At 40.1% G+C, this 16009-nt stretch overlaps 1 protein-coding gene across 1 annotated transcript; it reads right to left on the reverse strand.

The window, feature by feature from the left end:
• Positions 1-439: 439 nt before the first annotated feature.
• Positions 440-8867, reverse strand: LOC149096875 (replication protein A 32 kDa subunit-A-like). The gene is made up of 10 exons (XM_089280067.1): positions 8711-8867; positions 7409-7431; positions 6747-6857; positions 6440-6553; positions 5623-5736; positions 5241-5278; positions 4690-4843; positions 2682-2837; positions 2129-2220; positions 440-1223 (listed from the first exon to the last, which is right to left on the reverse strand). Exons 1-10 carry the CDS (start codon positions 8763-8765, stop codon positions 1139-1141), a joined length of 942 nt encoding a protein of 313 aa, XP_089136193.1. The 5' UTR covers positions 8766-8867; the 3' UTR covers positions 440-1138.
• Between the last annotated feature and the right edge of the window lie 7142 nt (positions 8868-16009).

Raw genomic sequence — 16009 nt, forward strand, 5'->3', positions numbered from 1 at the left:
GTAAACACCACGAGCGTTGTTAATGTCAGAATCGAACCGTCACAAGTAAGGTATCGCAGCTACATTAAGTCCCAACCAATCCGAGAACAGTTTTGAATTTTCGCGCGCAAGTAACAACCAATCCGGGTCAACACACCGTTCCCTGAAAAGCTACGTCATCAGAATGGAATTTTCCGGACCCCACCTCAGAGCGTCTGATAAGCAAGGGAAAATTTAGCACGCGGAGAAACGCCTGCTTTCTAAGGTTGTGATGAGCACAGAAAAATATAGCACGCGGAGAGAGGCCTAGTGTTTAAGGCTATGATGGGTAACCCGAGGACTGCTTTAAACGTCGCTGAGTTAACAACTTAGTAACTTTGTACCATTTTTTGTAGCCACTTAGGTGGTGTAACTATTAAAGCTCGTGACATTTAAGTTTCAGAAGTATTGTACACTATACTAAAAAACAAATATTTATTTAAAGTATTTGCAACACCACCAATTTGTAAGAAGATGGAGTGTAACTACACTACAGAACAGGGTCAGTGGGCTGCAACTTGTCACTGTATCGGGAGGTTGAAACAAATAAAGCTTGTTTGAAGAATTGGGACTGTAATAGCGGCTTACAGGAACACAGTTAGGGTTCACTTTTTAGAATTCACCTTTCCATGTTTCAGGAAATGTTCCCTGCTAATACGACAAAATAGACCGTTTAAAACACTGTCATAGCATGTTACTGGAGATACAAACAATAGAGAAGTGCTGATTGAATGTTGAACGCAGTGTGTGTTAGATTTGTTTTGCTGAGCTCAATAACTGATTCTACATATTCACGCAAGCTGACTCAACAAATGACAGACGAAACTAAGAAATAAATCAACATGTCGCTTTCAACATGATGTGAAACAAAACCAACTGCATTGTTAATTCACGCGATTTCCCCGCCCTTTTTTCCCGCGCTCGGCATGCTTAGATAGATCTAAGCATGCTGTGATTGGCTACTAAACCTGAGATGCATATGCTTTGGTTACCGCTAAACAACAGTTCTTTGTACAGACTCTGTTTAGCCATTGGTAGCGATAAGGTAACAGGATAGACTTCCTGGAGGTATGTATTTAAAACATTTGCACAGAGTTTTGCTAAGTTTTGTCAGGGACAGTTAGTAACTGTCTGTAGATTTGTAATGATCGTCGTCAATGGTTGAATAGATGTGCCCTTCGTTGCTAAGAAATTCCAATGTACTTCTGCAAAAAAGCAATAAAGTGTTATAAGAACATACAAAAAAGTATTATAACATTATTTTGCCACAGATAGACGTCTCAGTAAGAGATAACAGATTGACTAATCAGTGGCAATATTCACCTGTTATCATGTTTAGGTTTTATGCAGTCTATAAATGTGACCACATTCAGTACAAAGTACACGGAGAATAAAAAAATTGAGAGAAATATTGAAGCAAAATTATGATTTAATGAGATTAGATTGGTGTTGAAAGAAAATAACTTAAAAGGAAGAAGGAGGGGAGAAGAGAAGTGCAGGTGGGCTGTACCTTGTTTGAATGGAAGGGGGAGTGAAAATTTTTTTGGCCCTAATCTTTTCAACTAAAGAGAGTGTGTGTGTGTGTGAGGGTGGGGGGGGGGGGGGGGAGGAGGGCAGGGGGGCAGGGCAAGCTAATACCCAAGATCCCCCCACTACTGTACAAGTAAATCTAAAGTCTCAAGATTTCTCAGTCATGTGGGTTTGTACTATTTGTTTCCTAGTTTATTCCTTGCATATGTTTAAAAGCTGCTGGCAAACAAAGGATCATATTGTAACTGGGGTTTCCTTAACGTTTTCAGCAAGAGGGCAACTGGTTTTCACAGGGAGACAAAACTTTTTCAATTGAACCTCGTTATAAGAAAAACTCTCCTCTAGATGGTCAAACCAGGCAGGCAAAATTGTCCTCACAGACGGTCAATTTGCCTGCTGCTTGGCCCTTAATGCAACCCCTATTGTAGGGGCACACGACCAATCCTACATGTAAGTTGTCATAACTGTTATCATTTTAGAATCTTTCATTTTGATGGCACATTGACATTGCAAACAGAACGTAGCTGCTGATTGGGCTCAGGAATCAAATACACAAGTAACAGATAACTTCATATCTCACCTTATTTGTTGATCTGATGTTCTAACTTTCTGTTTAATTTCACCAAAGGACATGCCTTCCTCATGTTGACAGGATGTAATCATTCTGTGAATCTGAAAAGCAATAAATGATACAGTCAGCCAGTGATGGAAATGATTGAACTAAATGCTTGAAAGATTTTGCAAGATTTCCTTCAATAAAAATGCTACTAGCAAAAGATCCAAAACTTTCTCGTCTGAAGCAAGTGGCCTAGCAAATCCTTAAACTTACCAATCCTAACTGGTCATCATCAAGCATTACAAGTAGTAATTCAATATTCCAAGTGTTCCTTTTTCAAGTTAATTTATTTTAAACGCCATTTAGTATTTCCTGAATACTGATACCTCTGCCTCCCAGCCCCCTCCCCCTTAATGTCGTGTTCTACAAAGAGAAGCACCATGACTAGCTAAATATGTGACATTCAGCTACATTAGAAAAGATGTACTTGGAAACAGTTTCTTAAACCTTGTACACAGTTTTGCCCATAAACTTAATGCATCAACAAGGCAACAAGATTTTAAGCATTTAACTTAACCTGATGTTGAATGCCACTAAGTCCTGCATTTGCTGCTCCAGCATTTCCTCCAAATCCTTGGTCCATCCTACCAGGAGTTGTCATCTGACCCTGGAAGCCACGCCCACCAGGGGTGGTGTTACTCATAGGGGTCCTCATACCAGACATTTGAGATAGCTAAGGTTAAAAATAAATGCATTGTTTAAAGGTGAGATAGCATTGGTAACTGTGAAGCATTGTGGAGTAAAAGGTAACAAAAAGGTAAAGTCTGCATGTGAGCCAAGTGACCCATCAGGCCGGAGCTTATCGCGTTTCTGTAGCATGAAGCAACTAGGAGTATTTCTACTCCCCCCTGGATGGGATGCTAGTCCATCGCAGGGTTACCCCCAGCATTAAGTTCACCGGTACCCATTTTTGGAGAGAGGCACTGTGAGAGTAAAGTGTCTTGCCCAAGAACACAACACAATGTCCCTGGCCAGGGCTCGAACCCAGACCGCTCAATCCGGAGACAAGTGCACTAACCATGAGGCCACCACGCCTCCCACGAAGCATTGTGGAGTAAGTCAGTGTATTGTATCCCAGGCTCAGACAACCAGGTGACTAATTTGGGATTTCAATAAAAGTAAGTCCCATACATAATCCCTCTATAAATAATCCCACTTTTAATAGTACCAGTACATGGTGATCATGAAACTCTTGCCTCTCAGAATACTCCAGCGTATAAAGTATTATTATATGGCTTTGGCTTGTGGCCGATATAACGCGCGCTCTGATTGGCTAAGAGCAAAATCTGAGCGGTCATTATGCAGCCGTAATGCCCATGGGCCGATTACGGATTATGCAAATTAGGAAGAGCCTGGCTTGGAAAATTCAAGTGTATTGAAACGATGAAAGCCGATTAAAAACAGTAAGAGAAGTAAATTTAATTCCGAGTAGCTAAAAGTTTAGGGATTTTTCCTTAATAAAATTTATATAGAAGTCGTTTTTGACTTACCGGTAACCTTGGCAAGCACTAGTGAAAAGCAATCAAAGTTTGCCGAGTGTTGAGTAAAGCTAAAATCGCTAAGTGAAAAACACCATTGGCAGATGTGTCACGTATCCTGAGCAGAAAACCACGAAGAAACTTATAAGTTATCATCTTAGTCACAATAATTACCGAAATATTGAACTCTGCTTCAGTTCTCATCAAATAGATTCCCTCGCTTCAACACAAGCAAGTGAAAATCAGCTTCCAGGATCATCAGATGTAAACAATCGGGCGGTTTCTGTCGGTAGCAGTGTTTCTGATACCTGCAGGAAGTTTTAGACGTTCACAAGGCTTGAAAAGTTCATTCATAAGTCCCAGAATGAAGAAGGCCAAGATATGTTGTCGAAAACGAATGCAAAGATCGAGTTATTCTGAGCAGTGCATTCTAAAGCATTAGTATTTTCTTTCACCGAAAGACCGTTGGTTTGGACCAGTTTGAAGCACTTTCTATCTTTTCTATATGCGTTGACGTTTCGCCACAAAAGTTGGAAAATCTCCCTCATCAAGTTGTGGCTCCACAATACTAAAATACCTTTTTGAGGGCTGTGACAATCATTTTTCCCGTAAAGAATTACAGTAGTGAAGTTCACTAACTGTGTAGTTTTGCCCTGGGTTTGAGACGATGAATGAATCGGTAAACGCGCGCATCGCCGGATGTAAATTGACGACTTCCGCTTGAATAACTTTTTTTTTCTTCAATTTGTGAGCCATATAATAAACAACTTAATAACCTCGACCGTTCGGTCGTTACGGGAAAATCTCAAACCTCGGCCTACCGTATTGACCTCGCTAGCGCTCGGTCAATACGGCAAGACCTCAGTTTGAGATTTTCCCTTAACGACCTCACTCTCGGTTATTAAGTAGTTAGTAATGAAAAGGGCCATATTTATTACTGACAGTATGAAAGTTACACAAAGAACAAACAAAGTTTACAGTTTTAAAGTACGGCATGAATAGGATGATAATAAGAGCTATGAAACCTGAATATCAAACAGTTCTTACCTTGCTCAAAGCCAGGTGAGAATGAATAATGTCAAGCACATGATGTGTAATTTCATTGAAATCAAGCACAGGACTTAAGCTGAAGGCGATTAAACTGCGGCTATTCTCCTTGAAGGACTTTAAGTGACCCACAGCTCGTACATAGGTATTTTCTCTGAAAACAGAGGAAAACAGGTAGCACTTGTTAATCTTGTCCGTGTCAGGAGCCATCAATCTTGTATGTATCTCAATAGTCTTTCCAGGAACAAGTAAATGTAAACGAGGGAAAGCAAAATAAACAGGAATCAAGTACTTGTAGTTCTGTTGTAAACTGGGAGTCTACAAGCAGAAAAGTTGGGTTAAGAAGTCAGTTGTTTTAGGTAACCAATGAATTAAGTCAGCAATGAAAGTCTCAAAAACTTGAAGCAAAATAGTAAAGCCAAATGCAAAAGGTTCATGCGGTCGATCAAAGCATATGTATTCACTAGGGAATCTGTGAAATTTTGGTTCTACAGTCCTTAGCCCTTTACTACATCCACCACTCCCTCCCTGCCCCATGATATCCAAAATACCTGCAAGAAGACCTTCTCTCTTTCTCCACATCACTTTCCTGTAAAATGTTCATCAAAATGTATTAAAAGTGATTTAGTTACAAAAAGTACTCAAAGGAAAAAGGAGAGCAACAAAGTGTTGTCTGGTCTGTTCACACTTGGCAAAAAGGGGAAAACATCACTTTCCGGTAAAATGTTCATCAAAATGTATTAAAAGTGATTTAGTTACAAAAAGTACTCAAAGGAAAAAGGAGAACAAAGTGTTGTGTGGTCTGTTCACACTTGGCAAAAAGGGGAAAACATCATAATGTTCAAAATAAAACCATTCTGCTACAAACTAAGGTGTCTTCCATGTACACGTGCATCTATAAAATTATAAAGGTGTCATCAACACAAGTCCTACCTCATTATCAAGCCATTTTCTAACTATGATGTCCTCCCCTGTCATGTCATTGATTGTGTACATTATATTTGTAGCAGACTCCTGTGCATCTCGAATAACACCAACTATTGCAACCTGTAAGGCAAATACAGCAAGCATAGATGTTAGGACTGATCTTCTTTCAGAATACTCTGAGCCACTTTTCTATGTCAGGACCTACACAAAATAACCATTGAAATTAAAGCAACAGTCCCTCTGTCATCAGGCGCAAACTCTGACTACATGTATGTATTGTGCAGAGACCTGGGCAGGAAGTCCTATAATAGGGATTTACTGAGAAACAGAGTAAGGGGGGAGGGAACAAAGGAGCAGGCCTTTCTTGACGTTGTACTCAGCTCTGTTTGCCAGGTAATAACTTCTCTGTAGAGTACTCATGTATTTTCACAATGTTAAGCAAGATATACTCCAGTGTTGTCTCACCACTTGTTAAACTGGGCTGGCTTTTGCATACCCAGTTCATCATTCATTCTTAAAATCATTCAAAATTGTCATAATTCAACAAAGGAAATGGTATTTGATCATCTTTAGCATGGATTTTCATGATTTTGTTTCATCCTTTCCTCTTTAGTTTAAGCTTTGATTGAGAAAATATGTCAAACAATCAAGGCAGTGTTTGGCCATATTTTCAAACACCTCAAGGTTTGTCAAAAATAGTCTGCTATCCATCATATTTTCAACTCTCTTCTCAGTTTTAAAAGGTGGGCAAACACATCATTTACAAATATATGTTATGTCAAATGTTTTGCTTGGACACAAATAAGAAAAGAGTGGCACAAACCTGATTCAACTCGATTTCTCCCAACTTGAATATATCTTCTGTTTGGTTGTAGGTTGCACTATGAAGCTGTTTGATTGAACATGGAAGAACCGACTGGGTTCTCATTGCAGAACGCTAAAAAATAAAAACATAGAATCATAGAATCAGCGTTAATCATGCTTTTGGGTGGGGAGGATTGGTGGGGTGAGGTTGTTACAGGGAGGTGGTTGATAATTGGAATATTCTTTCATTAGTAGACAGAAGGATCTGTAACAAGGAGGAGGTCATAACTGAAATTTCATGTTTTTTTACAGTGCTCATCACTCACCTTTTTTTCTTGTGAGTCTGTCGTAGGAGAACCAAATCCTCCACCATCTTGCATATAACCTCCTCCTCCAAAGCCACCACCACCACCACCAACACCAAAGCTGTCCATTGACTAAAAAAAGAGAAAAAATAAATTACTGACTTACATACACAGGTAACTGTAGAATAGCAAAACTTTTCAGTACACTTACTCAGCATAAGATAAGAGAGATAACTTAATTAGTATATTGCATAAAGGATACCTCTAATAACAAAACAGACTGAAAGATTATTTACATACAGTTGCATATAAAATATTTCAGAACAACTAAAGGTATAATAAACTAATGGATAACAATTACATTAAAATCTCAAGATACCATTGTGAATACTGCACAGAACACTAAGAGGAAGATTAGAGCAGAGCTCTCTCTGAATAAAATGGTGTCTTTCAGGGATATAGGTGTAAGGAAGTTCACAGCCATCAGCAATTACTTCAATTGTTTCTTTCCCACGGTTTCCAAAGAATAGCACATAATTTGAGCTGATGACATTGTGTGAATAAACATGACAAATGACTGGCTTGCTAAAAATGTGTTAAGAAATGGGATCAATTTGTGTACAGAAGTGATTGATAATTACAGGTGTATGGTAATTTTCATTCAGTAGTTAATGACTGCATACCTGATATCCTCCACCAAACTGATCTAAACAAAATATACATAAAAAAGACAAAATAGTTTAAGTGCAATTGGAAACTAAATGAACACAAAACAACATTACTAGGCCCAGTCACATGTGGTTTAACTGTCTTGGTTGTGGATCACAAGTTTGGTGGGCCAAAAAATTTTGATTACTTTTCTTACCCACAAAAAGGCTGTTGAAAATGCCCAGTATGTCTGAGCATACTGGCAATATTTCAAATAAAAACAATGAGTGGAGTGGTGATTTTAATAACCAATCAGAATATACATCACTAGATCAAGATCATGCACCGTGGTGAAAAAACATCAACCAATGGTGGTCAGGTAATCACCAGTCAATTACCATTAAGCTTAACAATATTTCAGAAATAGAAAACATGTACCATGTTTCCACTGAGTTATAGAAACACAAGTAAAAGTTTGGCAGAACGAGAAATGTGTTTCCACAGGCGAGTGTTTCCACAGCCTTTTCGAGTTCTCCCAAACTTTCACCAGTGTCTCTATAATTCAATAGAAACAAAGAGAACATGTTTTCTACTTTTTTAGAAAACACCATGATAAAAAAAGAAAACAGCTTGTTTACTTTTATCATCGAAATGTAAATTCTCTTTGCTCGTGCCATCATTATGTCAACAGCTCATGCTAGTTCTGTGTTTCTATCGAGTTACAGAAACACGATTTTTAACCAATCAGCACCTGTATTTTCTTAGGGCTGTTTTCTAATGATTATTGGTGACATCCCACTGCAAATAAAAGGCCAACAGCACATTTAAATTTTATCTGATTTGTAGCAATATGTACTTGTAAGAATAATTTTCTGGTATGTTTTTAACCCATCTCTAGGTTACAACTGAGATCCACTGGTTTGTGTCGATAGATGCCCTGATTTCCCTAGCTTGGTAGCTTTGCAAGCGACCAAATTTAACTCGCAGCGTTTTCGTTCGATGATTTGTCATTGATTTGAATATCGATTGCAGATGCATTCTGGACGATCTTAAAATATTTACACCACCAAATATTCGGTTGCTGTGTTTGTTGTGAGCCGAGGTACCAAAGGCAAACCAAACCACGATCGTGTACGTAGAAAAGAAAGTTAAATAAAGGGGGGGGAAAACCCTTCACAAACCATCGCACGTGTCGAACTTCGCATGCAAGTCGACAGATCATTTCAAAGATCTGTAAAAACGTGCTCGGTGATGTAACCAAAGTTAATGAAGACGGCAATATATGAAAGACTGCAGAAGCAAGCTAACACATAATGGAAAAAGAAAACTGCGCTTACTTGTATCGTTCCACATATTTGATTCTCTTGTCGGCAGAGTTCTTGTAAAACTCATAAAATGTTTGGGAAAACACGTTTCTCCCGGGAAATCAAATCAGAGAATTTGGCGGGAAAGCAGATTCGACGAAGCGATCGCCCATTTAGACAAGGGTAAGACCGCTGACCAAGCATTAGGCCTAAGTAGGAAAATAGGGTTAGTATTTGGTGTAAGACTACGTATAATGTCCCGAGAAACACCCACACATTTGCTAGTAGTGCCGCCTATGTATTGGCTATAGCATTGCCATGGCTATAGCACTGACATAGTAGCGATAGTCGCTGTAGTACCTGTAGTAGCTCTAGTAGCTGTAGTAGCTGTAGTATCTGTAGTATCTGTAGTATCTGTAGTAGCTGTAGTAGCTGTAGTATCTGTAGTATCTGTAGTAGCTGTGGTAGCTGTAGTATCTGTAGTAGCTGTAGTACTGAGTAGCTGTAGTATCTGTAGCGTCTGAAGTAGCTGTAGAAGCTGTAGTATCTGTAGTATCTGTATTAGCTGTAGTAGCTGTAGTATCTGTAGTAGTTGTAGTATCTGTAGAAGCTGTAGTATCTGTGGTATCTGTAGTATCTGTAGTAGCTGTAGTAGCTGTAGTAGCTGTAGTATCTGTAGTATCTGTAGTAGCTGTAGTAGCTGTAGTAGCTGTAGTAGCTGTAGTAGCTGTAGTATCTGTAGTAGCTGTAGTAGCTGTAGTAGCTGTAGTAGCTGTAGTGGCTGTAGTACTGAGTAGCTGTAGTATCTGTAGTATCTGTAGTATCTGTAGTATCTGTAGTAGTTGTAGTATCTGTAGTAGCTGTAGTATCTGTAGTAGCTGTAGTAGCTGTAGTAGCTGTAGTAGCTGTAGTAGCTGTAGTAGCTGTAGTAGCTGTAGTAGCTGTAGTAGCTGTAGTAGCTGTAGTAGCTGTAGTAGCTGTAGTAGCTGTAGTAGCCGTAGCTGTAGTAGCTGTAGTAGCTGTAGTAGCTGTAGTAGCTGTAGTAGCTGTAGTAGCTGTAGCGTCTGAAGTAGCTGTAGAAGCTGTAGTATCTGTAGTATCTGTATTAGCTGTAGTAGCTGTAGTATCTGTAGTAGTTGTAGTATCTGTAGAAGCTGTAGTATCTGTGGTATCTGTAGTATCTGTAGTAGCTGTAGTAGCTGTAGTAGCTGTAGTAGCTGTAGTAGCTGTAGTATCTGTAGTAGCTGTAGTAGCTGTAGTATCTGTAGTAGCTGTAGTAGCTGTAGTAGCTGTAGTGGCTGTAGTACTGAGTAGCTGTAGTATCTGTAGTACTGAGTAGCTGTAGTATCTGTAGTAGCTGTAGTAGCTGTAGTATCTGTAGTAGCTGTAGTATCTGTAGTAGCTGTAGTATCTGTAGTAGCTGTAGTAGCTGTAGTATCTGTAGTAGCTGTAGTAGCTGTAGTAGCTGTAGTAGCTGTAGTAGCTGTAGTAGTTGTAGTAGCTGTAGTAGCTGTAGTAGCTGTAGTAGCTGTAGTAGCTGTAGTAGCTGTAGTAGCTGTAGTAGCTGTAGTAGCTGTAGTAGCTGTAGTAGCTGTAGTAGCTGTAGTAGCTGTAGTAGCTGTAGTGGCTGTAGTACTGAGTAGCTGTAGTATCTGTAGTAGCTGTAGTAGCTGTAGTATCTGTAGTAGTTGTAGTATCTGTAGTATCTGTAGTAGCTGTAGTAGCTGTAGTAGCTGTAGTAGCTGTAGTACTGAGTAGCTGTAGTATCTGTAGCGTCTGAAGTAGCTGTAGAAGCTGTAGTATCTGTAGTATCTGTATTAGCTGTAGTAGCTGTAGTATCTGTAGTAGTTGTAGTATCTGTAGAAGCTGTAGTATCTGTGGTATCTGTAGTATCTGTAGTAGCTGTAGTAGCTGTAGTAGCTGTAGTATCTGTAGTAGCTGTAGTAGCTGTAGTAGCTGTAGTAGCTGTAGTAGCTGTAGTAGCTGTAGTAGCTGTAGTAGCTGTAGTAGCTGTAGTAGCTGTAGTAGCTGTAGTAGCTGTAGTAGCTGTAGTAGCTGTAGTAGCTGTAGTAGCTGTAGTGGCTGTAGTACTGAGTAGCTGTAGTATCTGTAGTATCTGTAGTAGCTGTAGTAGCTGTAGTAGCTGTAGTAGTTGTAGTATCTGTAGTAGCTGTAGTATCTGTAGTATCTGTAGTAGCTGTAGTAGCTGTAGTAGCTGTAGTAGCTGTAGTAGCTGTAGTAGTTGTAGTATCTGTAGTAGCTGTAGTATCTGTAGTAGCTGTAGTAGCTGTAGTAGCTGTAGTAGCTGTAGTAGCTGTAGTAGCTGTAGTAGCTGTAGTAGCTGTAGTAGCTGTAGTAGCCGTAGCTGTAGTAGCTGTAGTAGCTGTAGTAGCTGTAGTAGCTGTAGTAGCTGTAGTAGCTGTAGTAGCTGTAGTAGCTGTAGTAGCTGTAGTAGCTGTAGCGTCTGAAGTAGCTGTAGAAGCTGTAGTATCTGTAGTATCTGTAGTAGCTGTAGTAGCTGTAGTGTCTGTAGTAGTTGTAGTATCTGTAGAAACTGTAGTATCTGTGGTATCTGTAGTAGCTGTAGTAGCTGTAGTAGCTGTAGTAGCTGTAGTAGCTGTAGTAGCTGTAGTATCTGTAGTAGCTGTAGTAGCTGTAGTAGCTGTAGTAGCTGTAGTAGCTGTAGTAGCTGTAGTAGCTGTAGTAGCTGTAGTAGCTGTAGTGGCTGTAGTACTGAGTAGCTGTAGTATCTGTAGTAGCTGTAGTAGCTGTAGTAGCTGTAGTAGCTGTAGTAGTTGTAGTATCTGTAGTAGCTGTAGTATCTGTAGTATCTGTAGTAGCTGTAGTAGCTGTAGTAGCTGTAGTAGCTGTAGTAGCTGTAGTAGCTGTAGTAGCTGTAGTAGCTGTAGTAGCTGTAGTAGCCGTAGCTGTAGTAGCTGTAGTAGCTGTAGTAGCTGTAGTAGCTGTAGTAGCTGTAGTAGCTGTAGTAGCTGTAGTAGCTGTAGTAGCTGTAGTAGCTGTAGTAGCTGTAGTAGCTGTAGTAGCTGTAGCGTCTGAAGTAGCTGTAGAAGCTGTAGTATCTGTAGTATCTGTAGTAGCTGTAGTAGCTGAAGTGTCTGTAGTAGTTGTAGTATCTGTAGAAACTGTAGTATCTGTGGTATCTGTAGTAGCTGTAGTAGCTGTAGTAGCTGTAGTAGCTGTAGTAGCTGTAGTATCTGTAGTAGCTGTAGTAGCTGTAGTAGCTGTAGTATCTGTAGTAGCTGTAGTAGCTGTAGTATCTGTAGTAGCTGTAGTAGCTGTAGTAGCTGTAGTGGCTGTAGTACTGAGTAGCTGTAGTATCTGTAGTATCTGTAGTAGCTGTAGTAGCTGTAGTAGCTGTAGTAGTTGTAGTATCTGTAGTAGCTGTAGTATCTGTAGTAGCTGTAGTAGCTGTAGTAGCTGTAGTAGCTGTAGTAGCTGTAGTAGCTGTAGTAGCTGTAGTAGCTGTAGTAGCTGTAGTAGCTGTAGTAGCTGTAGTAGCTGTAGTAGCTGTAGTAGCTGTAGTAGCTGTAGTAGCTGTAGTAGCTGTAGTAGCTGTAGTAGCTGTAGTAGCTGTAGTAGCTGTAGTAGCTGTAGTAGCTGTAGTAGCTGTAGTAGCTGTAGCGTCTGAAGTAGCTGTAGAAGCTGTAGTATCTGTAGTATCTGTAGTAGCTGTAGTAGCTGTAGTGTCTGTAGTAGTTGTAGTATCTGTAGAAACTGTAGTATCTGTGGTATCTGTAGTAGCTGTAGTAGCTGTAGTAGCTGTAGTAGCTGTAGTAGCTGTAGTAGCTGTAGTAGCTGTAGTAGCTGTAGTAGCTGTAGTAGCTGTAGTAGCTGTAGTAGCTGTAGTATCTGTAGTACCTGTAGTATCTGTAGTACCTGTAGTATCTGTAGTAGCTGTAGTATCTGTAGTAGCTGTAGTATCTGTAGTAGCTGTAGTAGCTGTAGTATCTGTAGTAGCTGTAGTAGCTGTAGTAGCTGTAGTAGCTGTAGTGGCTGTAGTACTGAGTAGCTGTAGTATCTGTAGTAGCTGTAGTAGCTGTAGTATCTGTAGTAGTTGTAGTATCTGTAGTAGCTGTAGTATCTGTAGTAGCTGTAGTAGCTGTAGTAGCTGTAGTAGCTGTAGTAGCTGTAGTAGCTGTAGTAGCTGTAGTAGCTGTAGTAGCTGTAGTAGCTGTAGTAGCTGTAGTAGCTGTAGTAGCTGTAGTAGCTGTAGTGGCTGTAGTATCTGTAGTACTGAGTAGCTGTAGTAGCTGTAGTAGCTGTAGTAGCTGTAGTATCTGTAGTAGTTGTAGTATCTGTAGTAGCTGTAGTATCTGTAGTATCTGTAGTAGCTGTAGTAGCTGTAGTATCTGTAGTAGCTGTAGTATCTGTAGTAGCTGTAGTAGCTGTAGTATCTGTAGTAGCTGTAGTAGCTGTAGTAGCTGTAGTGGCTGTAGTACTGAGTAGCTGTAGTATCTGTAGTAGCTGTAGTAGCTGTAGTATCTGTAGTAGTTGTAGTATCTGTAGTAGCTGTAGTAGCTGTAGTAGCTGTAGTAGCTGTAGTAGCTGTAGTAGCTGTAGTAGCTGTAGTAGCTGTAGTAGCTGTAGTAGCTGTAGTAGCTGTAGTAGCTGTAGTAGCTGTAGTAGCTGTAGTAGCTGTAGTAGCTGTAGTAGCTGTAGTAGCTGTAGTAGCTGTAGTAGCTGTAGTAGCCGTAGCTGTAGTAGCTGTAGTAGCTGTAGTAGCTGTAGTAGCTGTAGTAGCCGTAGCTGTAGTAGCTGTAGTAGCTGTAGTAGCTGTAGTAGCTGTAGTAGCTGTAGTAGCTGTAGTAGCTGTAGTAGCTGTAGTAGCTGTAGTAGCTGTAGTAGCTGTAGAGCGGCAAGTAAAGAAAGTTCAATGCAGCACTTAGACTACTTACTAAGACACGGACCCGCACAGTTTGTCCAGAACTTTATCTCACGCCGCTCAAGTCATTAAAGCCTTTCAAATAACAATAACGAAAAGACTACTTTTTTATAAGATATAATACATTACTCACAGCGTGTTGAAAAATAGATAACATACAACAAAATTTAGATGATTATGCATGTGAAGGAAAACCCTGGGTACCAGAGGTTTTTTCTCGGCCGCGGGGGACAAAAATTCTTCGCTTCGCTTCGGGAGCACAATAGAGATATGACCGAAAACCGCGCAAGAAAAACCTCTGGCACCCAGAGTAGTGAAGGAATTTCTTGGAAAACAATTTAAATATACATTATATACATACTACAGCTACTGCATCTAACTATAGATACTACTGGTACTACATCTACTACAGATACTACAGCTGCTACAGATAATCTAGATACTCCAGATACTCCAGATACAACAGATACTACAGACACTACAGCTACTACAGCTACTACAGCTACTACAGATACTACAGATACTACTGGTAATACAGCTACTACAGATACTACAGCTACTCCAGATACTCCAGATACTCCGGATACTCCAGATACTCCAGATACTCCAGATACTCCAGATACTACAGCTACTACAGCTACAGCTAACAAATATGCTAGTTTTAAGAACATCAAATTTCCAAGGGGCATGTACGCGATGACGTAATTGTCATGAGACCGAAAGTGTTTTTGGGACACGTTGAATGTTATTATTTTGTATGAGAAGCCATATCGAAAATTTGTACGAAGTGAATCCTTCGGAATCCTTGTAATCCTCGGTTGGTAGAGTCTGAGACAGCCTACTCTTAAGGAGTAGAGCCTACAGAATCCACAATAAATACAGTCCAGAGGGAATTCTTGTACAGGGCAACTATCAGACCGATAGTTCTAAGATATAAACACTCTATTGTCTTTCTTTTTCACCACTAAATTTTCTTCCGTGCGCCAGTTCAAAAATCATATTGAATTATTTTCAACATTTTTAGATGAAAGCTGTGACAGCCAGGTGTAAAATTTGAGAAAGAAAACCGACAAAACCCACTTAATACAATTTCAATTCTTTGTTTTCTACAAAGCTGCTTGTTTACAGAAAATTTTTCACGGGCGAATACTATCCATCCGGGTATTTTCCGCGGATGGTCACTATGGGCTGATAGTGTCTCTCCGCGGACGAACACTATCGCACCACGTGATCAATTTAAACCAATAAGAATCGGAGAAAATTTAGTGGTGAGCTATAACGCGTGATAGTTGACCTCGTCAACTATCACGCATAGTTTTAGTGTAAATCTACTAGTCGTTCAAAACTTTATCTTGATCCTCTTCACAGACACTTCCGCCCAGTCGGAAACGCCAAGAAGCAACCGTCATTTTGTTAACAAGGGCACACTGCTACGCTATTCACTATCTATCACAGAATAAATAGTTGTCGTACCGTGGCCAATCAGAGAACGACATTCTTGATAGAACACTAGTAGATTTATACTAAGTGATAGTTGACGAGGGCGCAGTTGACACGTCGTCGACCATCACGGGTAGAAATCGAGAGCGAATAGTCCAATTGTTTTAGAATAAATCTACCAGTCGTTCAAAACTTTATCTAAATCCTCCTTACAGACACTTCGAAATCGCAAGGAAGCGGCCGTCATTTTGTTAACAAGCGCACACTGCTACGCTACTCACTATCTACAACAGAATAGATATTGAGTAGTAGTCAATCAGAGAACGGCATCAGCTGGCATTCGTACTAGAACGCTAGCAGATTTTTATACTACTTATTAGTATAGATATACTACAAAGTGAATACCACTCAGGCTATAAGGCTTGTGCAACCACCTGGTTCAAAAACCCTGTGGGAAAACCTCCAACCAAATGCAGGCACCTGAATCTCTGGGGGCTAGAGATGACTTCAAGATTTCCAGACTTTCAAGCATGAATAAGTCCTAACATGAATTTGAAAGTTCGAGAGGTGGGATGAACACACGTGGGCTTTAGCGGCACACAGGCATTTCACACCAACAGGAAAATACCTACATTCCTTGCCACTGTCACTTGTAGTGCAATTCAGTTCCGCCGAATAAAAATACATTCCTCGAACGGTGGCTTGTGTCGCAGATATCTGCAGACATACAAGATGATTTTGCCAGGTAAAGTAGGTCATTGGTATTGATCTTCATGGTTTTCATATACCCTATCCAGATCTGTAAACTAGTCTGCAGATTTCCATTCTTTCTCAAGATAAACAGACTTTGCCCGAACCCAGGAATAAAAAAAACTTGAAATCGTTTTAGCGTAGATTACCATAAAGTTACGACCCTTGTTTTCCCCGACTCTTGTTTCCATCCTCACCCCCCTCCCCGACTAATGTGTACAAGTCATTAAAATAAAATA

This window comes from Orbicella faveolata, unplaced genomic scaffold (assembly GCF_042242905.1).
Source record: "Orbicella faveolata isolate gen_17 unplaced genomic scaffold, um_ofav_v1 contig_47, whole genome shotgun sequence".
NCBI lineage: Eukaryota > Metazoa > Cnidaria > Anthozoa > Scleractinia > Merulinidae > Orbicella > Orbicella faveolata.

Excerpts from the sequence above, each read along its gene's own strand:
- LOC149096875 (XM_089280067.1), bottom strand. The coding sequence starts at position 8,765 with ATGAGTTTTACAAGAACTCTGCCGACAAGAGAATCAAATATGTGGAAC. Across the intron at positions 5,279-5,622 it reads GAAAATGGCTTGATAATGAG|GAAAGTGATGTGGAGAAAGA; the intron begins GTAGGACTTGTG and ends AACATTTTACAG. Across the intron at positions 2,838-4,689 it reads CTCACCTGGCTTTGAGCAAG|CTATCTCAAATGTCTGGTAT; the intron begins GTAAGAACTGTT and ends TTTTAACCTTAG.